General features: G+C 32.8%; 1 protein-coding gene across 7 annotated transcripts in view; it reads right to left on the minus strand.

The window, feature by feature from the left end:
- The window catches only part of ERG (ETS transcription factor ERG), a 126,700-nt gene that overhangs the window by 24,963 nt on the left and 78,272 nt on the right, over positions 1 to 23,465 (minus strand). For 6 of the 7 annotated variants that reach the window (XM_031959279.1, XM_023498849.2, XM_031959281.1 and 3 more), the window contains exon 3: positions 17,960 to 18,111. In XM_031959279.1, the coding sequence (XP_031815139.1) occupies positions 17,960 to 18,111 (152 nt within the window). Of the gene's footprint in view, positions 1 to 17,959; positions 18,112 to 18,839; positions 18,870 to 23,465 lie in introns of all 7 variants that reach the window. The other variant, XM_012544332.3, reaches the window with a different exon arrangement.

Here is a 23,465-nt window from a genome sequence, read left to right on the forward strand (position 1 = left end):
ATTGTAAGTGTAGATAATGTAAAAGATTGTTAATGCTTAGCAAAAAAATTCAAATGAAAGTGGAAGAATATTAAATTCCTGAAATATACAATAGAATACATGATTTGGATTGTAGTGTTTTGAGGGTTTTCTTAGGGGAATGGATTGTTGTTTTGGCTTTTTGGGAAGGTGAGAGATGTAGTAGAGTTCCATATTTTACAGATCAGAACCTGAAAAATCTAGGCTTCTATGAAACACTTTCACATTCCCCAGTTATAGAATACATGTTCTGAGCTACTGAAGCATTTTACAGAATGCAAACAATATGGTCATACTCCATTGCCATCCCAGGCAAGCTAATTCCTACTCATCAGAGTGAAGAAAGAATAGGATATTTCCCTTGGGAGAAAATGTCTACTCAAATGAAACAGTGAAGTATTAAACTTAGACAAAGCATGAACTTCATAGGATAAGAGACTTAGAGTTAGAAAGAACGTACAACTTCCTCATTTTACAGCAGGAGAAATTGAGTTCCAAAAAAGTCAAATTACTTGCTAAGGTCCCCATAATTGTTTGAATATAGGCAAGACAGCATTTGAACCCACATTTTAGTGACTCCAACTGTAAAACCACATCACAGTACCTTTTACTCTATCACTTTGAGATAAGATGCCTCTGCTAGCTGACACCTAAAATTACCACTAACTTCTAATCAGTAATGAACATAGTGAAATCTGAATGAAGAGTCAGCCCCAACTTTGTCACTATGTGACATTGCACAATTTACTTAATTTACGACTCGTACTACTCAATAATAAAATGAAATAGTTTGATCAGGCCATCTCTTAAGTTTTCTTGTAATATACTTGATTGCATCCCTTTCCCATTTTCTCTGGAATTTTCTCAATTATTCCCCCACACACACTTCACTAAAATTTAACCCCCTCCCTACTGCAATAAAACACACCTCATTCCCTGTCCTAAAATAAAAAATAATTAAAGCCTTTCAGCAGGTCCTACTATTACCTAAAGCTATTATTCTTTATCTCTCCTACTTTCTTATTCAAACTTTGTGAAGTTGTTTGTACTAGTTACCTCTACTTCTTCTCACTAATTCCTCACACCTTTGCAAACTAACTTTGACCTCACCACTCCACTTTCTCCTCCAAGTCTCATAATAGCTAAATCCCATCAGCTTCCTTAACTTTTTATCCTATATGCTATATTTGACGCTATTAGCCACAATATACTCTTGGATACTCTCTTCTCTAGGTTTTCACGTCTGACTATTCCATACTTGTTCCATAGCATGGACATTAATTGTTAGTATTCCAGAGTTCTGTATATCTTTTTTTTTAATAACATCGTTGCATATTGTGTACCTTATTAGACTATGATGTCTTTCTGTTTGTTTTTCCCCTTTCTTTGTATCCCTAATGGTTAGTATAGTACCTGGCACATAGTATATGCTTAATAAATGTTTTAAACCTTATTAGATATTAAAGATCAAAGGTTCACTAAAAGGGTATTTTACTCCCTTTTTTTAAGGTAGTAAATCTCCCAATTTTACTAATTGTAAAATTTTGCCTTTCATATAATTAAACTACAGTTGTCAATAAAATGAGGAGGGAAGCATCATATCAAAATCTTGTTTAAGTGCTTTTTATTATTCTTATTTGGCCAGCCATTAGCCAAACCACAATCTACTATCAAAGAAAAGTACATATATGCAAATTGGATTCTATATTTTCAATTAATGATGCTAATAGAAAAGGCAATTTGGAAGTATACAATGTAATAAATGAGTTTGAAATAAACTAGCCGTGATGAATTTATACTTAGTATATATCACAAATCCACATTAATAATCAGTCACATTTCATAACCATTAACTCTCTCCCCATTTCTGTTGCCACTATTTCAACACTACAGTTCTGACTGACTTTTTCATTAATTTCAACTTTTATCAATTAATCAGCTAATCTATAAGTATTAATTGAGTGATTACTATGTACAAGGTGGTGTTAGGTGCTATCAGAGATATCTGGGGATAAAAAAAATCACCTACTTCCCAAGGTTGTTGCAAGGATCTAATGAAATAACATATGTAAAGCACTTAGCACAGTACCTGGCACATAGTAGGTGCTAAATAAATGCTTGTTTTCATTATTATTATTATTATTATTATTAATGTTATTATTATTATTAGAATAGTACTTTGCACATAATCAGTTCTTAGCACAGTGCTAAATAAATGCTTGTTTTCATTATTATTATTATTAATGTTATTATTATTATTAGAATAGTACTTTGCACATAGTCAGTACTTAAATTATTCGCTCATTTACAATAAACTGGACTTGGAATTGAACATGAAGAAAACTTTCATTGTTTCTAACCCTTCCTTAATACAAAAATCCATCTCTCTATCACTACAGTTCACCCAGCAATATTATTTTTCACTCTAGAATATTGTAATCTCATGAGAGAATAAAAACCCTAAGTGTAGTAGAAATCAGAAGGGTGAATTTAAATAGGTTGCAGCATATTTCCAAAGATGAATTCTATGCAAAAATAAAAAGACATAAGGGTTATCATCCAGGAAATGGGCAGGTCTTACAATCAATACAAGGAAATTAGATGGACAGACTGAGTCCTATAGTGGTAGATCTAGAAGAAATTCCATAGCAATTATGCTATGCACAATTAATTGTGACCCTGTGGATAAAATATGTTTATAATAATAGGAACTAAATAGGATGAAAAAACACAGATTTATTAATGAAGCCAAACAGCTCTTTAAATATTGAATTGTTCCCTATCACCTTATTAATATAAAATATTGATATAATTCTCTTTCTCCAAAAAATAGAGAGTAGAAGACTTTAGGCATTTGCTTTCCATGTTCTAGAGCATAATGAAGCAACCTAAAATATTAGGAGACATATAAATTCTGCTCATCAAATGCATAACAATGAGCTGGATGGGACATACCATTCAATATTTTGTGACTTTAAGTAAAAGAAAGTCTGCTTTAAGAAGTGATCTTAATTTAGTTTGTTTTGGAGCTAGTCCAAAAGGAAGTCTCTTCCTCAGGATGTTTCTCTTGATTTAGAGTTGGCAAAGCTGTACTTCCAGTTATCAATTGTCATGTCAAAAAGATTACCCAGAGATCATACATGACTTCATGCAAATGACTGAGCATTTTATGAAATGTTTAGCAATGGTCTCCAAATCCCTATCTTGATAACAGTCAGTGTTACTTTAAAAAAAAAAGTACCAAAGTGATAAACACTCTAAAATATTTGTTAAAAGATAGCCAGATAAGTCATTGGCTACTTGGACTGAGAATAGAACAATAATGGACAAAGGTTAGAATTAAAATTAGTATGTTCCAATGAATAGTAACTACTCTAAGGTTGGGAGGATGGTGAAGTAGGTCAGTAAATTTCAAGCTGTTCAGATTTCCCCCACAAACAGTACCAATTTGCACCTCAAGGTGAACATAGACATAAAAAATCAAGAAGTCTCAGAGTAGAAAAGAGATCTTACTGGCACAATCCAAGAAGATTAAAAGACAGACCCCCAGCCAGGGATTAACCTATGTGAAGTGCCAACACCTGCAGACTAGCTCACAGAAACAGCAAGTAAGGAGCCCTGGGACTACCAGGATTTGGCTGGAGCCTGAGCAGGAACTAGAGAGACTTTCACATTCTGGACTGTGTATGCAGTTGAGGGATATGACTCCAGGAAAACAGAGAGAACCTCAGCTGATTAGAAATGCCAGGTCCAACTGTGTTGCAGGAATGGAGCCCTGGGCAAGAAAGAACCAGCACACCTGGTGAGTCCAGAAAAGTGAGGCAGTGATGCTGCCAGCTGAAGGCACTTTTAGATGAGTAGAGCTCTTGGTTTGGGATCCAGGTGAAAGGGGAAAGGTAAAGTGATTAGAGGCCCTTACACTAATAGTTCTATTAAAAAAAAAAAAACGAATTGACAAAGAAGAAAGAACCCAACTAACTTCTTTTCCCCAAAGTCTAATGTTAAACAGCTCCCTGACCAGAGAGAATTTATAGAACTCAAAAAAGAATTTAAAAATCAAATGAGAGACACTGAGGAAAAACTAAAAAACAAAAGTAAAAACCATCCAAGAAAAACAAGATTGTGAAAAAAAGTTATCAACTTCTTTAGGAGATAAGAGTCACAAAAATGAAAATAACTCTTTGAAAATTAGAATTGGGCGAGGGGAAGCCAGTGAAGCTATAAGAAACCAAGAAACAACAAAACAGAATATAGAGAATGAAAAAATAGAGAAGAATATGGCACATCTTATAAGAAAAACAAACATGGAGAGTTCTAGAAGAGAAAATATGAGAATAATTGGACTATATGAAAGTTGTGACCAAAAAAAGAACCTTGATACAATAATGCAAGAAATAATCCAAGAAAAGTATCCTAGAATGATAGAAAATAAGGGGAAAATAAAAATTTAAAAATTCCACCAATCACACTTCAAAGAGATCCTTTGTGGAAAACACATAGGAATATTATGCCAAATTTCAAAAACCCCAGATCAAAAATAAAATTTAGCAAGAAACAAGAAAAAAATTCAAAGTGGAGCTACAATTAGAATTGTACAAGACGTATTCAGCAGCCACAATAAAAGACTGCAGGTCTTGGAATCATATATACTAGCAATCAAAAGAACTAAACCATAGCCAAAAATATCATATCCAGCAAAATTATCCATAATATTGAATGAAAAAAGGACATTCAACAAACTTGCAAATTTTCAGGACCTTCTTACAACCAAATCCAAACTCAAAGAAAATTTAACATATAGGAGCCAATATCAAAGATCAGTTTCAAGGAACTTAACATGGACATATTGTTTATGGTTTTTTTCCATGGAAATGTTTACTATTTATTTAAGATTTGACATCAGTAATTGGGTAGCTCGAAAGATTGGGATAGAATTGAGTAGACTCTTAAAAAACTACTTAGAAAAAGGTAAAAATAGAAATTATTTTATACAAATGAATGCAGAGGAAGAATAGACACAGAGGCAGTAGAGGTTGGGAAGGGCTCATAATTCTGAAAAATTACATTGGTAATGGGTTAAATAGGCAATCCCTATATATATACCACCAAGGATATAGCACCTTCCAAAATCTTTAAAGAAATAAAGGGGGAGGGATGGATGAAGGGGGAAGCAAAGGGTAGGGGAAGAAGATAAGGGAGGGATTTATTGGGGGGGGAGTGTTAAATAACAACAAGAAAAGTTAAGGGGCAGATTTATAACAGAAAAGTTATCAGGGATAGGAAAGAAGATATAAATCAAGCTTAAAGATTCAATTAAGAGAGAAATCTACATTATATGTCAGCTATACTGATGTTGTTTTAGATGCATGTTTACAGGAAGGTGGATATATATGTTTATATATGTGAGTATATGTAGCTATGCATTTTCCTTTTCTGTTTTTCTTTTCCCTATTCTGTTTTTTTCATAAAATAAATCTTTAAAAATCCCTAAGGTTAAAAAAATATTCAAATTTAACTTTTTAGAGTTGAGGGAGTTTCAGTGAAACTGTGTAAGTCACTTATGAATAAGGTAAGAAAAGTATTTCATTTTTAAAAAGTATGTGTTTTCAATACATACTTCAATATAAGCTTTATATGCTTTTGTATAATTGAAGAAATGGCTAAATAACTAACACTCCTACTTAATAGTACAATATTCTTCTGATTTGAAGGGTGATGATTTCTAATTTCTGCAGTTATGGAATGTTTAAAGTATACTGTAGATCTTGAGCAGTGATGTTTTAAGTAACATTTCCCCTAATATCTTGGAATTACAGGAAAACCCATTTCAGCTTAGTAAAGGGACACTTGGCTAGGGGAGCAGCTCTACCATAATTAAGTAGATTTTTCTCATTTTCTTTTTCATTATTTTTTCTTTCTTAAATGTTACAATTTCAAATAAGTCATAAGCACTGTCTCTAAAGTCAAAAGACCCAGATTAAAATCCAACTTTTGATCCTTATCACATATTGTAACCATGGGCAAGACACCAAATGAATGGTGGACAGGTTAGATAAGAGGGCCCCTGAGGTCCCTTCCAACATTAGATCTGTAATTCTAATTTCTCAGTGTACCTCAAATGGCTTTGACTTCCCACTAGATTTCATTTTATTCTTAATGCCTCAATGAAAATTGAAAGATTTTTTTCTTGAGAATGATCCTTATAAAAAAAATGACAGTAACAATAATAGTTGTCATAAAGTTATGTTATCAGCTTAAAAACATTGCCATATTTTTGTTCTATTTTCTTTTATAATATGACTATTATGGAAATGTTTTTGTATAGAATTCTCAATGCAAGGCAACGGATGGGGAAGAGAAGGGGAAATATGGAACTCAAAGTTTCAAAAATGAATGTTAAAAATTGTTTTTACAAATAAGTAGGGGAAAATAAGTTCTAAAAAGGCATTCTCATATACATTTATTATTTTAGTACTCCTTAAATGCAAAGAATTTACCCATTCCATAGTTGAAATTTAACAAATGCCTTGCAGGTTAAATCGATTTCCTTGAACTTAGACTCAAAACTTTCCATGGTCTAGAAATACCAGAAACGTTTAAGTAAATCTTACACTGGATATTCATAGCAGACTTTCCTTAATATTCCAGCCTGTATTGATTATATATTCCTCTTAGATCTCTTAACAATGAAGTTGGCCTCTGAAAATCTATTACCCAATCACAGAAAGGAATTGATAGTTAACACCTACCTGAACTCAGTGAAATTTACCTCCTCTTAGATCTTTCTACTATTTTTAAAGATTTCCTAAAGACATGATCAATCATTAGTGAATGTTATTGCTTCATGTCTAATTCAATTTATTTTTTGACATTTCATAAAGACATAACAAAGTAAGATTAGATTTTCATAGTTGGTTAAACATTAGTTTGTCCACAACTTAGTTTGAGTGATTAGATTTTGGAACTTTCAGAGGCCAGTTAGTTCCCTTAGTGTACACTTCCTCATTTGCCTCCAGCCCTGATTTGGCTTTTTAATTGTATGTCAGACTTTAGTTTTTCATATCTATTTAGTCTGTTTCTTGTGATTATATGTCGTTTCCCCATAGTAGTGGAAACTGCTGAATTAAGCTGAATTTGCTGATTTTTAGTCAAATAAATGCTTAATGTAAGTAAAATGCATACATCTCTAGTTTGATGTGTTAGAGAGGAGAGCACAAGAAAAAGGTAGATTATTAGCTCTGTTCACCAAATCTATGACTGTGAGCATCTTGATCTTGTTTACATTATAAAATATCTACATATATTCAGGGTAAAAATGTCAAATTTAAATTTAGTAATATGTTACTGTATTTCATTTTAGGAACTAAAACAAATACTGTCAAAAGAAAAGAATGTTTCAAAATGCCATGACCTATGAAAATCCAGAGTCTATTGCAATTTTCACATCATTTTGTAATGTTAGCTACATTGTAAGGAAGGTGGTTGAGGTCTCTGCCTTCCTCTTTGTTAGCACACTGACAAACAAGCTATTAGGTCCCAGCAAAAATAAAAATTTTGACCAAGAGAAATTTGAAATAAATATAGTACACTTGCAAGACAAATTAAATGCCACATCTCACAGAAGATTGTTGAATATTATTCTGAAATTCTGCCTAAAATATTCGTTTCACTGTAAAATAGCAAATTCAGAATTTTTTCTGAAAACTGTTAGTAGAAAAGAAATACACCTAGAAATTAGACAGCTCAAGCTCTGCTCAAATTCTTTTTGACTATCTTTGTTTGATGCTACCATGAATGGGATATAGGTAAAATATGCTTTTTATTGACTTACAGAGGGCATGATGGGGGTTAAGGAATGGAAAGATAGAAAAGGATTCAATCCCAGAAAGCAGTAAAATAATTTCTTTGGTTTAGTCAATAAGAGGCTCCACTAATAAAAATTCATATTCAACACATTCAATTCAAAATATTGTGTTTTTAGTTCAGCTCACTGATTGCTTTTCTACATGGCCTTTATAATAGATGTCCTCCAAAAATCTTAAAATCTTGACCATTTCAGTTGAGAAGCCAAAAAAAAAAAGATATAAAGGTTTTATAATATGTGTGCTCCTTTTTACAAAGTGCTACAAGAAGTATGTTAAAAAATAATTTTGTTCTGAACTGATTTTTGAGAATTTTACAATGTTCCTTAAGAAATTAGGGACATTCTTTGTTTAATACGTTACCCAGGAATCCCTTATCTAAATTATTAAAAGATCAAAGTACAATTAAACTGGTTTACTAAACATGTGAATCCCATAAATATTCTAATTTGACTCCAAATTATATGTCTTTTGTACCTAAAGTGATCACCCTTGACTGGAATAATATCAAAATACTTAACTTTAGTAAAGTATCTTGAGGTAGTAGATAGACTAGAAAAACTAGATTTAAGTTCTTTTTGTGACATTTCCTAGTTAGGTGTCCTTAGACAAGTCATCAAACTTTCCTCATTTTCAGTTTCTTTAATTATAAAGTGAAAAGTTGAATTAGACTGGATTGCTAAGTTTCCTTCTAGCCCTAGATCCTATAATTCTATCATTCTAGCCACAATGAATCTCTATGTGCATCAATAAGCTCTTTAATATTTCTCAATTAATAAATAGGATTTACATTCACAACACTAGTGAAATCATCAGTACTATCCTTCATTTATCTATCTAATTTTCTTATTCATAATTGGTTTAGTGTTCTCTTTTACTTTACCCATGTGATACATCAAGAATTATTCCTAGGTATAGCAATCTACCAATCAACAATAATTTCTTAAGTATTCATCCACTGTGCTATGTACTAGAGACTGATACTGGAACTGAAACAATCTTTACTCTGAAGAAACTTATCTTCTAATAATAGTGAATGTTATGATGATGATGGCACTGATTTCAATTTCTTCATGGCATCATTGGGGAACTAAGATTATGCAACAAAGATTTTTGTGCATTTGTGTTTGCAGATGAAACTTGGCAAATAACTGAAAGAACTGCAACTTGCAAAATCAGCCACAGCACGTACTCTTACATCAACTGAATAACTGTAGAGATATTAAGCAACAAAGAAAGACTGATCATCAAAAAGAATTATTTCTTCAATGCTCATAGAATAGGAAAAAGTTAGCCCTTTTTGTGACACACTTTAATATCCATTCACATGGATATTAAATGCATTATTGATGCATGTGTGCATCAATTCATTCACATGATATGTCAGGTATTATGCCAGATATGGTGGCTCAACTAAAGACTGGCCCCCTACCTTCTGCCAATAATAAAGAGTACCTGATATTGCCCTACTAAATTCTCATCCCCTCATAGTCATATTGGAGGGACAGATGAGAAATAATAAGATGCAATATCTGTAGCCTTTTCCTGGCAGTCTTTGAGATTGCAAACACTAGTATTTATTTGCTACCTTCTGATAATCCAGAAGCTATCCAGATATCTAGATGACAGTGGACAGAGCATCAGATCCAGAGCAGGAAGACCTGAGTTTAAATCTGACCTCAGACATTTATTAGCTTACTTTATACAAATCAATTAAAGCCTATTTGCCTCAATATCCTCATCTGTAAAATGAGCTGGAGAAGGAAATGGCAAATCACTCCATTATCTCTGCCAAGAAAACCCCAAATGGGATCATGGAGAATTAAGCACAGCTGACAGGACTCAGGATAAAGTATAAATGGGAAATAAATGAGAGAAGACACTAGAATTCAGAAAGATTTAAAAGCCCTCCTGAAGAGGATGAGATTTTAATAGGGAATTAAAGGAAGCCAGTGAAACTATAAGGCAGAAATGAGGAAGAACATTCCACAGACAGAAGGGATAGTCAAAGAAAATTCCTGGAATGATAAAGTGTCTTGTTTGTAGAACACTAAGGAAATCAGTTTGCACTGCAGCAGAAAGTATGAGGGAGGGAGTAAGATTAAAAGAGAGAAAGAGGATTTTTGTAGTTGATCCTGGAGATGATGGGAAGTCACTGGAGTTAATTGAGGATGGAGGTGACATGGTTGGTTTTGCACTTTAGGAAAGTCACTTTACAGCCTGAATGGAAGCATGGGTTGGGGTGGGAAGATATGGGGAAACTCACTAGTAGATTATTTTAAAAGTCCAGAAATAAGATAATGAGGGAGGGACAGCTAGATGATAAAGTGGATAGAGTGCTGGCCCTGAAGTCAGTTGGACCTGAGTTCAAATCTGGTCTCAGACACTTAACATTTCCTAGCTGTGTGACCCTGGGCAAGTCACTTAACCCCAATTATCTCAGCAAAAATTAAAAAATAAGGTAACGAAGGTTTTATGATGAGGGTGTCAGTACCAGAGGAGAGAAGAGAATATATTTGAGAGATACAAAAAATGAAATTGACAGGCTTTGGGAATATATTAAATATTGGAAATAATGAGCAGTTAAGTATGGCTGAAATATTACATATATTGCGGACTAGGAGGATGGTGTTGTCCCCCACAATATTAAGGAAATTTCTATTGGGGGAGGGGAGAGTAAAAAAGGAAAGAAAATAAGTTCAATTTTGAACATAATGAAATTAAAATGTCTAATGGACGTTCAATTCAGAACGTCTGAAAGGCAGTTGAAGGTTAGCAAAGATGTTAGGGCAAGATAGATTTAATAATCACCAGCATAAATATTAAAATGGATTAAGATGGAAGCTGATGGTAGGGTCAAGTTAGGGTTTTTGAGAATGGGAAAGATATAGGCATGTAGACATGAAGGAAGCAGCCAGTAGACAGGGAGGGATTAAAGAGAAGTGATAGAAGGAGGATGACATAGAGGGAAATCGATTAGCATTGCTAGGATGAAAGGGGATTATGTGAGCAAGCAGAAGTTATCCTTACTAAGGTATAAGGCCATCTCATTGTAAAATTGAGAGGTGAAGGATGAGCTATCTGGATGATATGAAAAGAGGTAGGGGGAGGGAACATTGAAAATGGCCACAATTTTTTTTTTTATGTAAAATAGGATATACAGTTCACAGATGAGAGAAATGGACAGCCTTGCGAAGTTTGAGGAAAGATTAAAAAAATGTTTGGAAGAGCTGCTTTGGAGAGTTATATAGTGAATTGATAGAGGAAGGGTTACCTAGCCCAGTTGGAATTGTGTAATGTAAATTTTTAATGAATTTAGTAAGACTCATTGCATGACCTTCTTCACCTATATTAGCAGCATGTGTTTAAGAGTGAAGGCAGGTGATAGTGAGAATATTCCAAGGGTGATCATTGGCAAGGTTAAATCAGTGAAATTAAGAATACTCAAGAGTAGAAGATATGTTAGAGTTGAATTGGTTTTCTAAGCAGGAATGCTATTTACTGATGATTGGGCTATGCAATAAAAATTATAATTAATTTACTACTTAAATTAATTTGTCATACCAATCAAAACCCCAAAGGGATACTATCTATCATCTATCTAGGTGTATGTACATAAATATAAAAATTTCATCTAATCATCAAAACTATTTACTACTGATTTAAAAAAGGAAAAATTTTGATTTTTCTTAATTGATCAGATTAAATATACAAAAGTCATAAGCTAAAGACATAATAACATTAATTGAAGAATTCTGAGGCTCCAAATATTAGAGAGAAGAATTTATTACTTGAAAAAATTGCTGGAAAAATAGGAAAGAAGTCCAACAGAAATTAGACTTAGGACAACATCTCACATTATATATTAGAATAAACTCCAAATGAATACCTGGCCCAGATCTAGAAGACCACATTTTAACCAATCAGAAGATCAGAGGAGAAATCCTTCACAACCAGGAATGTGGAAATAAAATTTGATTACACAAGACATAGAAAGACTTAAAATAGATAAAATGAATAGCTATAGTTACTCCCCCCCCCAAAAAAAAATCACTAAAATCAGCAAAAAATGGTTAACTGAGAAAAAATTATGCAGCAAAATTTTCTGATAGAGGTCTAAAATCCAAGATGTACAGGGAATTTTTTCCTGTACAGAAGAGAAACATTGCTCACTAGATTAATCAAATAGATTAGGTGATCAAAAGTTATAAATAAGAAATTTCAAGAGAAAAAAGTAGCATGTTAATAACCAATTGTTTTATAAAAGCTTTAAATCATTAATGATAAACTGAATGCAAGTTAAAAGAACTCTCGGATTCTACCTCACATTCATGGAATTAAAAAGATCGTCAAAAAGAAAAATATTAATTCTTAGAGGTAAAGTGGGATGATAGGCATGCTAATATGTTTTTTTTAATTATTATTCTGAATTTAAAAACCAAAGAAAATGAGCATGTTCATATACATAATAAAATAAAAAAAAGAAAGAATATGAAATTACAGAATTCCATACTGTACAGTTTTAGATAATACCTTTTCTAGTCTATTCTTATGATCTTACTCTGTATTTTTGAAACAAATAACAGTTTAGATAACTATTACTTTATAATATAGTAAGAGGTGTGAAAGTGCTATTTCTATTCAACCTTAGCTCTTTTCATAATTTCCACTGATACTCTTCATCTTTTGCTTTTTCAAGTGACTTTTTCTATTTATAAAGTTCTAAAAAGTATCCCTTTCATGATTTGATTATTATAGCACTAAAACTGTAAATTAACTTTGGCAGTATTGCAAAATTGTTATTCTTCTAAAGATTATATTGGCATGGCTCAGTCATGAACATTGAGTATTAATGTTCAATATAATGTAAAGAGCACTTTGAACTGTTTGAGTATTTTATAAGCATAAATTAATTACCAGATCTTATATTCTTTTTGTAGTATTTGGAAGAAGATTTACCTTCCTATTATTCAATCTTAGTTTTTGTTTTTATTAATAGAAATGCAGTTATTTTTAGGGCTTTTTGTGGCCTGCAACTTGTTGGATCTGTTCATTTTCTCAATTAATATCTTTGCTGATTCATAGAATTTTCAAAGCACTGCATCATATCATTAGCAAATAAGTATAGTTTCATTTCCTCTTTATAGTTTTAATTTCTTTCTTTTGTTTTGTTACTATTGTTGTCATTTCCAAAGACATATCAAATAATAGTGGGGAGAATGAACATCATTGATTCAGTACTTACTTGTTTTTGGTTTTAGCTAGATACTTTTATGATGTTAAAAAGATTTCTTTGTGTCTATACTTTACTTTTTTTTTTTTTAAATCGTAAAGTCCCTTTGGCAAGGGACTTCCAGAGAGATTCGTCAATGCTTTCAATGTGGTAAAGTAGGGCATCTGAAAGCTCAATGTTGGCAGAGAGACAAAGTGAGAAGACAGGGTGAGAACAAGACCCAAAATGTCATGTCCAAAATGCAACAGAGGCTTTCATTGGGCCTTAGAATGTAGATTGACTCAGAGAAATGAGAGGCAGGGCCCAGCTCCAGGGCCCCAGTGGATATCAGAATGTAGATTGACTCAGGGAAATGAGAGGCGGAACCCACCTCCAGAGCCCCAGACAAAAAAAACAGGTGGGGCATGATGACAGCCAAGGTTACACTCAGAGAGTCTTTAGAAATTCAGTACTCTGACATGATCAATCAGCTAAAAAGCAATCTGATGGAAGAAGGGGATTACATGATCTATCAGCCAAGAAGCAATCACATGGGGGAAAAGGGATTACAAATGGGGAGAATACAGGTTTTATAACCTGACATAAGGGCAGTGTTCAGTGCCAGCAGCTCCAATATAATCACCAGGTAATGAGGAGAGATCCAAAAAATGATGAATGAAAGGGACCAGAGAGATTAACTGCTTGGGGGAGAGGGTTTGCTTGTATCTCTACAGATGGAAAAGGAATCAGATAGGTGCCAACAAGCCATATTTGCCTTGTCCATTAGAGAGAAACAGAAAAAAAGAGAAAAAACCTCAAAACAAAGGAGAAGACCTAAGAAACATCTGACACTGAAAGAACATGGCTAATAATGAAACTGTTGCAGGCCTTTAAAACCAGCAGGAATCATTGGATTCCCTGACACATGATGAGACTGTTGGAGGACTTCAAAACTTACAGGAATCATTGGATTCCCTGACATATGAAGTAATGGACAATAGATTGGTTTTGGACTATCTCTTGGCTGCTGAAGGAGGTGTATGTGTGATTATTATTTATATACCTTCCTTCTAGGACTTATGGACATGTATCTTTGTTGTTTGTTACATCATGTTGTTTGTTATGTCACTACTAGCCTGTGTAATATTACTATGTGCTTGTATAATACCTCCCATGCTGATGGATTTAGGTATACCTGTTTCAAGTGAGTCCTTCAGAAACCTGCTAACAAAATCTAGTTTGACTCCCCATTTCCCTTTGGTGTTTTCACCTCCCTTCCTGAGAAGTCAGAGAGGGCATGACCACTTGTGTTCTAAAACAAAAGAAAGTCGGAGATGTAGAGAGCTAGAACTCTGAAAAGATGTATTTGAATCTAAGACAGCAGAGCACTTAAGGCTATGAGATATGAGAAAATGGTTCTATAGGCATATAATTAGATAATATGGTAATGTAATGGCTCTCCTCAGGATTAGCGTTTGCTGAAGGTATAGTGATGAGATAGTTGTAGGCAAGGATTGGAGGGCTGAGGGAGAGAGATCAGAGTCTCTCTGTTGTAGCACACTGAGAAGAGAAAACTTCAGGCTCAAAACTGTCCAGGATTCATCTTTAATGAGCCATATGGCAGCTTGCTTGTCTCCTTCACTTCTCCTCCTAAAGACCAAGGACTTTGACTGATCCTGAGGCCCTTCAGAGAGCTAGCCTAGACATTATACATAATTCTTATTTCTCTTTTAAATTGATGAAGAACATACTACTATAGTTTGGGCTCTCAAGAATCAGCAGAATCCTTTTCTTTATCAATCATTGACATATTCTGCACAGTTGTTTTTTTTTTCATAGATTTCTGAAATCTTTTATCTGGACGTCATTTTCCCTTCTGTTATCAATTTTCCCCCACTGATCTATGTTTGTGGTCAAGATCTTTAATTGAGCTTTTCAAAATCCTTAGATATTTGGTAATTTCAGTCTAATTCCCTCCTCTCCCTGCCTTTTGTCACTAGAAAAAGGCCAGTATATGATATGGGAAGTTGAGGTATAGAGTTAAATTTTGTTGCAAAAAGGTGGATCATCTTGTGCAGCTGCTGTTTGAGGAGTGGAAGAGCAGAATATAGATTATATTGAGTGAGAATCTTAGATATTAGAGATCAAGCATCTGCTGTCAGTTCATTGTGGTTTTATGTTTTGAGGAGAGGATTTGTGTTCTGGACCTTGGAGACATCAAAATTACTTTATTTCTACTCATAATATATATTTTGGAAAGGTTTAAAAGGTTATAGTATTATAGGAATAATTAGTCCACCACATCACTGCTGATTAATTTTTAATTCATTCTTTAAAAGCCTTTTATCAAATATAGTTGTAATTACATTATTATTAGTACAGACTGTTTTTCTGTATTTGTTTTTCTGTATTTGTATCATTTTTTAAAAAGTTTTTTTTGTCTTCCTCACTCAGTAATCACCTGATTATTGACTTGTTTTCTAAGACTGTTAATATCTTTTTTCTTATTCGTCTTTTTCCCTATGTATCTAAATATAAAAGGTATAATTTGAAATCTCTTACTATTATAGTTTTATTATTTCTTCCTGATATTCAATTATTTTTTCTTATGTTTTTAGATGGTATGTTATTAGATGAACATATATTTAAGTACTCATATTGATTCAATACTTGTATTGCCTTTAAGTATAATGTAGTTGCCCATCAATTTTTTTTCATATAATACTCTGTAATTTTTACAAATGCATTCATTCCATTCATGTTCTGGGTTATGATTTTTAGTTGGCTATTTCCTACCATTTTATTTTCTTGTATGTTTCCTTCTCCCTTACTTCTACAACTCATATTACAAATAAAGTGATGAAAGAAGAGTTTGCCTCATATTTGCAATGTACAAGAATAGAGCTTGACTTGAGCATAATCCCTCAATCCTGAAACTAAACTTGATGACATGAGTAAATAAAATTAAAAAAAAAAAAATAAGGAAAGACCAAATGCAATGGAGACTAAGACAAGCCTAAGGAATAAAACCAGAAAAAATAATTAACTCAAATGTTCAAATAGAACCTTAGAGAAAAGAATTTTCTGGCTACAAGAAATAGAAGAAATTAAATCATAGAACAAGATGAATAGTAAGGATGTGAAAATGGCAATTAATGACAATGAATAATGCTTTACCTTAGAAATTAACCCTCTGAAAATTATAATGGGCTAAAAAAATATAACCACTTTGTGAGACTACAGAAATATTAAAACAAAACAAAACTGACCTGCAAAATGAGTCAAAAATATATAAGGTCTGAAAATCATCACACACAGACACACACACACACACACACACATGCACACACACACACACACATGCACACACACACACACATGCACACACACATACACATACCAATCATAAAAGTACTGTGGTCAACTATCTAAGGGCCAGAAGACATAATGAAAATAGAAAGAATACACCAGCTTTCCTCTAAAAGAAATACCAGGTTCAAAATCCAGTGTTTCCAAGTCAAAGAAAAAAATACTGCGAACCCCAAAAAGCAAATACCAAAAAAGAAATCATACTCAGGATCACTCAAGGTATGAGAGCTGTTACAGAAGAGGAAAAAGCTTAAAATATGATATTTCAGTGGACAAAAGACTAAGACTTTTAGTTAAGAAAAACTTGGAAAAAATAAGTATAATTTTATTTGGCAGAAGAAGAGTGTACTTTTAAGAGATTTTAAAGAATTTCAGTGAAAAGCATTTAAGTAAACACTTTCAAATGAAAAACACTAAGCAATTGTTGCACTTTTTGTTTTAGCAAAAAACTGGAAAGTAAGGTGGTTACCATTGATTGGGAAATGGTTGACCAAATTATATTATAGGAATGTATTTGGATATTACTGGACCTTCAGAAAAAATTAAAATGATAGATACACTTGGACAGATTTGTATGGACTGATAAAGAGTAAAGCAAGTACTATCAGGAGCACAATTTATATAATGACTATATTTCAAATAAATATAATATTTATTACTTATTAATTCAAGGACCAACTAGGACTTCAGATCATTAATGATAAAAACATGATAAAACCACTTCTTAACAGAAAAATGATAGACTAGAGGTACTGAGTGAAGTAAGTATTTTCAGATAAGACCAATATATTTTGTTTGATTATTTTCATTTGTTTCATAGTGGATTTTTTTTTTAGTTGAAATGGAGGGATTGGTAGGATGAGGGAAAGTGGAAATAAAACACCTTTCTCAAAAAAATAAAGTATCCATGAAGTATTTTTAAAAACACAGAAAAGATGATAAAAGAAATTTTAGGGGAAGTCAAAGTAGAATAGTTTTGGAATGAACACATTGTATATCATGTTCCCTTCCCCACCCCCACCCCGAGGCAATTGGGGTTGTGACTTTCCCAGAGTAACACAGCTAGAAAGTGTTAAATGTCTGAGGTCGGATTTGAACTCAGGTCCTCCTGACTTCAGGGCTGGTGCTCATGTATTTTTTTTTAATCTGTATATTACAGAAAATCGTAGTTTCATATGAAATCTTTTTTGTTTTCCTTTCTATATGGGAATGTTCATAGTTGTTGATATTTGTCAAAATCTGAATAACAAAATTTTTAAAAATTAATATTTATAAAGACTGAAGTTGTCAATAAACAAGCATTTTAAGTGTTTATCCAGGGACTATACTTAGTTCTGGGATTATAAAAATGGAGTGGGGAACAAAAACAAAACCAGTGCATGCTGACTACATTTATATAATAACTGAGCTTATAGAAAATGTATACAGAATAGATGAAGGTATCTGAAAAAGGAAGATTTATACACTGATATAATTTATGAATTTGTAAGCTTCTGACCTGCAGGTACAATAACCCTTCGTTCATTTGTTGTCATGTTGGTTGATAGAATATGCTTCTCCTCCAAAAAGTTGCCATAATTCATTCCAACATTATCTTGGCTGTTGACCATCTTCCCACCCTTTGCAACATTGCAGTCATCAGGAGAGTTCCTAGAGAAATATAAGGTATTTTCTTCAGTTAATATGATACTCAAAAAGAATTCCCTAAAATCACATAAAAGGTGAAAAAAGTGAAGGATAATAAAGGAGAGATAGAAAAAATATATAGAGAAAAGAACTGCTAGAAGAATAACTTTATATGATGTTAACTTAATTTCTATATAAGTTGCAAAGTGAACAAGGTATATGACTTCTATTTCTTCAAATAATTCCATTTTGAAACTATGATATAAAACCCCCAAGGGTAGCAACTGATGACAATTACTTGTTCTTCTACTGTTCTTTTTTTTTTCTATTTCCAATTCATTATTAAACTAGAACTTTGAATTACTTGTTCTAAAATAAATGCATATATATATATATATATATGCTAAGAAAAAGTAAATGTCTCAACATAAATTGTTTTTATTTATTTTGGTACTATTGTAGCATTCTCTTTTGATAAGCCAGCTGAAATATTCACTATGTTTCATGGCAATGGGACTAGAAAATATCTCAGGAACTAACTAAGTTAACAAAAACTCAAACTCCTCTAGAGGTTGATCTGCAACAAGTTCTAATGACATTTTAAAGAAATTCCTGGAAGCAATCTTAACATTGCAATTACCCAAATCCAGACATCTAGAAGCATCAATATGCTACTTAGCCACACACAAAAAAAAAATTATGGAGTTTTTGCTGGGATTAATTCCATTCATTTGTAGAAGAAAAGAACTCACTTGAATCTCCATTTATATTGCTAACTGGACCTGTGTGAGAAAAATGGTGAAATCTGATAAGTTTGAAGAAAATGCTAAAATTTTTCATAGGACATCCCATAAAAATAGCTATTTTAAACTATACAGAAATAAGAAAAGTTGTAAATGAAGGACATACATATTTTCTTAGATTTTTGGACCTCTAATTTGCAGATTGGAGTTGTTTGGATACTTAGGATAAATTATTTAAAGATTTTAAGGAAATTCTTCTTAAAAGGCTGAAATTTGCCTTGCTTTGGGGAAACCTCTAACACCTAAGAAATGACTCCTAAGAATGCAACCATTTCTATATGGATGTATTCAGATTTATTTTTCTAATTCTAACTTGTGTCCTGACCTATAGTCACAACTATCTTTTGAACATCTAAAACTGAATTTCATTTAAACATCTTAAATTCCATAAATCTAGAAAGAAACTTTTTAATCTTTCCCTAAAGCCATCCCTTCTTCCTACCTTCCCTATTACTGTTGAAGACAATAGCATTCTGTTAATCATCCATGCTTGAAAACCATTGTGGAATTCTCATTATCAGCCCTAATCTATAATATAAAATCTATTGTCAAGTCCTGTAAATTCTACTTCCACAACTTTTTTTACATATATTCCTTTTTATTCTCTCACTATACCACTATCTTGGTGTAGTCCTTCACCACCTCTCAATTGGACTATTGCAATAAATTTTTCATTGGTCTCCCTGCTACATGTCTTTCTCTGCTCCAGCCCATTGTTCACTCAGATATCAAAATGATCTTTCTAAAGTTCAGCAATCATATGACTCTCATTCAATAAATGCTAGCAGCTCCCTGTTACCAGGATCAAATATAAAGTCATCTGTTTTAACTTTTAAAGCCCTTAATAACCTATCTCTTTTTATATTTTCAGACTTCTTACTCTTTATTCTTCCCCACTAGTCCATGATTCAGTGATGCTGATCTCCTTATTGCTCCCTATACATAATGTTCCATCTCTGGACTCCATGTCTGTCTGTTAGGCTTTGAATTCAATTGATTTTCATTTCCACTTTAAAACTTCTCTGGCTTCATTCAAGTTTCAGCTAAAATTCTACCATGAGCAAATAAATAAATAAATAAAAAGCCGTCCTTCAATATGATGCTTTACCTTTAAGATTATCTCCAATTTATTTAGGAAATATCTTGTTTACAAAAACAGGATTTTTCATGTCGGCCTGAGAGCATGTTGAGCTCCCTGAAAGCAGACTCTTTTTTTTCTATCTCCAGTTCATTGTTAAACTAAAACTTTACTTTCTATAAGCATATGAAACCCCTTTTTGAGTAAGCAAAACATTTTTTCTTTTTTTTTGGATAATTTTTTATTTGACAATTTGATGATTTTGATGATTTCCCCCAGTTACATTCAAAACAAAATTTCTTTTTACATTTGTTTTTTAAATTTTTGAGTTCTAGATTCTCTACTTTATCCCCACCCACAATTAAGAAACCACATGTGAAGTTATGCAAAATATTTCCATAAAAGTCAAGTTGTGAAAGAAAACATAGCTCTCCCACCCTAATGAAAATAAAAACCCTCAAGAAAAATTAAGTTTGAAAGAAAGACAGAGATAGAAAAGAGAGAATATTTCGGTCTATATTCAGACACAATCAGTTCCTTCTCTGGGAATGGATAGGATTTTTCATCATAAGTCCTTCAGAGAAGTTGTGGATGATTATGCTACTGAGAATAGCAAAGTCATTTACAGCTAGTCAACCCCCAACATTGATATTACTTTGCTTATAGTACATTTCACTTCGCTTGAGTTCAGGGAAAACTTTCCAATTTTATTTGTTTATTAGTTTTCTGAGAGCCTCCTGCTCATCATTTCCCATAGAATACAAAGCACAGTTCACCGAGTCATTCCCCAATTGACAGGCATCCTCACGACTTCCAAATATTTTGCCCTGAGAAAAGGGCTGCTATGAATATTTTTTGCACATATAGGCCATTTTCCTTTTTTTAAAAATCTCTTTTGATCTTTATGTTGAGTAGTGGTGCTGTTTAGATCAAAGGATATGCATGAATTTATAGTCCTTTGAGCACAGATCAAATCTTTTGATTATTTATCAATTGGGGCATGACTCTTGTTTTTTATAAATTTGACTGAGTTCCCTCTGTGTTTGAGAAATGAGGCCTTCTGAGAGAAATTTCCTTCAAATTATGTTTTTTTGCAATTGGGGAGAATTGTGTATTTCCCCCCACTTATTCTCTCTCTCCTTTCACCCTGTCCCTTCTTAAAAGTGTTTTGATACTGATTACTCCCTCCGCAAATATGTCCTCTCCTTTATCACCCTCCTTTCTTCCCATATTCCATTCCCCTCCTATTTTCCTGCAAAGTAAGATAGATTTCTAAGCCTCTATTCAGCATATATATTATTTCCACTTTGAGCCAGTTCTAATGAGAGTAAGGTTTCCTCACTCACCCTCATCTCCCCCCTTCTCCTCCACTATAAAAAGCTTTTGCTTGCCTCTTTTTTATGGCAGATAATTTTAAGCAAAATATTTTTTTAAGGAAATGATATCTATGTAGCGTCAAAGTTAGAAAATAAGACATTAACTAGAATGGAATTATTCAAAATTAGTAAATAAAATTATTTCACATTAGAAGGGAATGTTGATATTCACTCAACAGCATCATTTAAGGTTTATATTGCATTTCCTGAGTAAAATCAAGATCATTTTGTCTGTGTTTGTGTCCCAGTGTTTGCATGTATGTTTGTTTTAAAGTGGTAGTCTAGCTTATCACATTTGAATATTTCAAAGTTGTATCTCTAATTTTAGACCTGGCTTTTTTATAATCTCATCAATATCTGAGCACCAGATATAGTAGTACCATGATTTCAAAAACAAAATCAAAGGAAAACTTTTATAAAATTGCTTGCAATTTTTATAATTTCAGAGCAAGTTAATTCACTGTTTTGATTTTGGATACATTAGAATGAACTTTGCTTTTGGCTCAAGAAATGATCTTGAACTTCCTTTTCTTCTCTTGTGGTCTTTGTTCTGGGGTTGCTAAAGATTACATATTAGGCAAATATTTTGATAGATGAAACTTTCTCTACATAAAAGACATTTTATCTGCTGTTACATCACTCTATTATGTACTCCCAGCAGAACAGATGACCACAAAGTATGACTATTGCATCGCTATGCAGATTACACTCTGATTTGGGAAACATTTTTATTTTGCTCATCTCTTATAAAATAAGTTGAGGCATATTTCCATTCCTTCAATGTCTGCTGCTTCTAGTTTAAATCACAGATCTGTATCCCAACTAAAAGCATCACGTACAGTAAAGACACTATCCTTTGCAGCTTGTAATTTTAATGAACATTATAGTCATCTACCAAGAAAACAGCATTCACAGACATAAGTGATTCTTATCAATCTATTTGGAGCAGCTACATATCCAGCAATGGATAGAGTGCCATGACCAAAATCAGGAAGACTCATCTTTCTGAGTTCAAATATGACTTTAGACTTACTATCTTGTATACCTCTGGGCAAATCATTTAACCTTGTTTGCCGCAGTTTTCTCATCTATAAAGTGAGCCAGAGAAGGAAATGGCAAATTGCTCTAGTGTCTTTGCCAAGAAAATCCCAAATTAAATCCCAACTTGTAAATGCAACTGAAATGACTCAACAATAACAAATCAACCTTTTTTGGCAAGACAATAGAAGTCATCAACATGGCAAATATGAAGCTAGTGGAGATAGGTGATCCATTGATTCAAGAAACCATATAGATATAACAGTATTTTTTTCTACAGTTCAGTTAGAAAGTTGTCCATATGTGAATCCACTGCTAGATCGTTAATCTTCCCTCATGCATGTGTCTGGACCTTTAAATTCCACCTATGTTTCATAATCTTTGACAAACTAAAGCTCTAGGCAGAAGATAGGGTGTGATGATGAGGGAAAAAAACTAATACTGGTCAGTGAAACTAAGACATTTGTCTTGGAGAGATTGTTTTGAATGATGTTCATATTCTTCACCAAGAGTCTAGTATCCTGAAAATGTGGTAACATTATCTTATACTATCTTTGATGGCAATTTAATTTTATTCCTTTAATTCAATCCTTTTTATTTCCCAGTAGGCTGTTCAAGGTACCTGCAGATGTGTTTAATAGGCTACCTTGGTAATATTTATTTTTGCCTAGTGTGAATAACTTTGGGAAGTTGCTTACAGACTGATATGTTCTTGGCCCACAGAGTGGTAATCATTATGCCTCTAGAAACAAGATCTAAAATAATATAGCTTTTTTAAAGGATAAAATTATTTTCATCACAGTTTATTCATTACTCTCTGATTTAAGAGAGATCACAATCTCACACAATACTCTAGAGATTAATGAATGATCCATATGGAGCCTAGAAATAAAATGCAGAAAAATGATACTTAGATAGAATGCCTTAAAGAATCATACATTCAAGCTTTTATAATGAAAAAACTGGCATTCTGAGCATTATTTAAAAAATTGTTATTTAAAAATTGCCCTCATATCTGCTAATATGCATTGTTAATAAAGATAATGTTTGAAGTTACCAAGTAACAGGGAAAGCTTCTTGAGA

Source organism: Sarcophilus harrisii, chromosome 3 (assembly GCF_902635505.1).
Source record: "Sarcophilus harrisii chromosome 3, mSarHar1.11, whole genome shotgun sequence".
Lineage (NCBI taxonomy): Eukaryota > Metazoa > Chordata > Mammalia > Dasyuromorphia > Dasyuridae > Sarcophilus > Sarcophilus harrisii.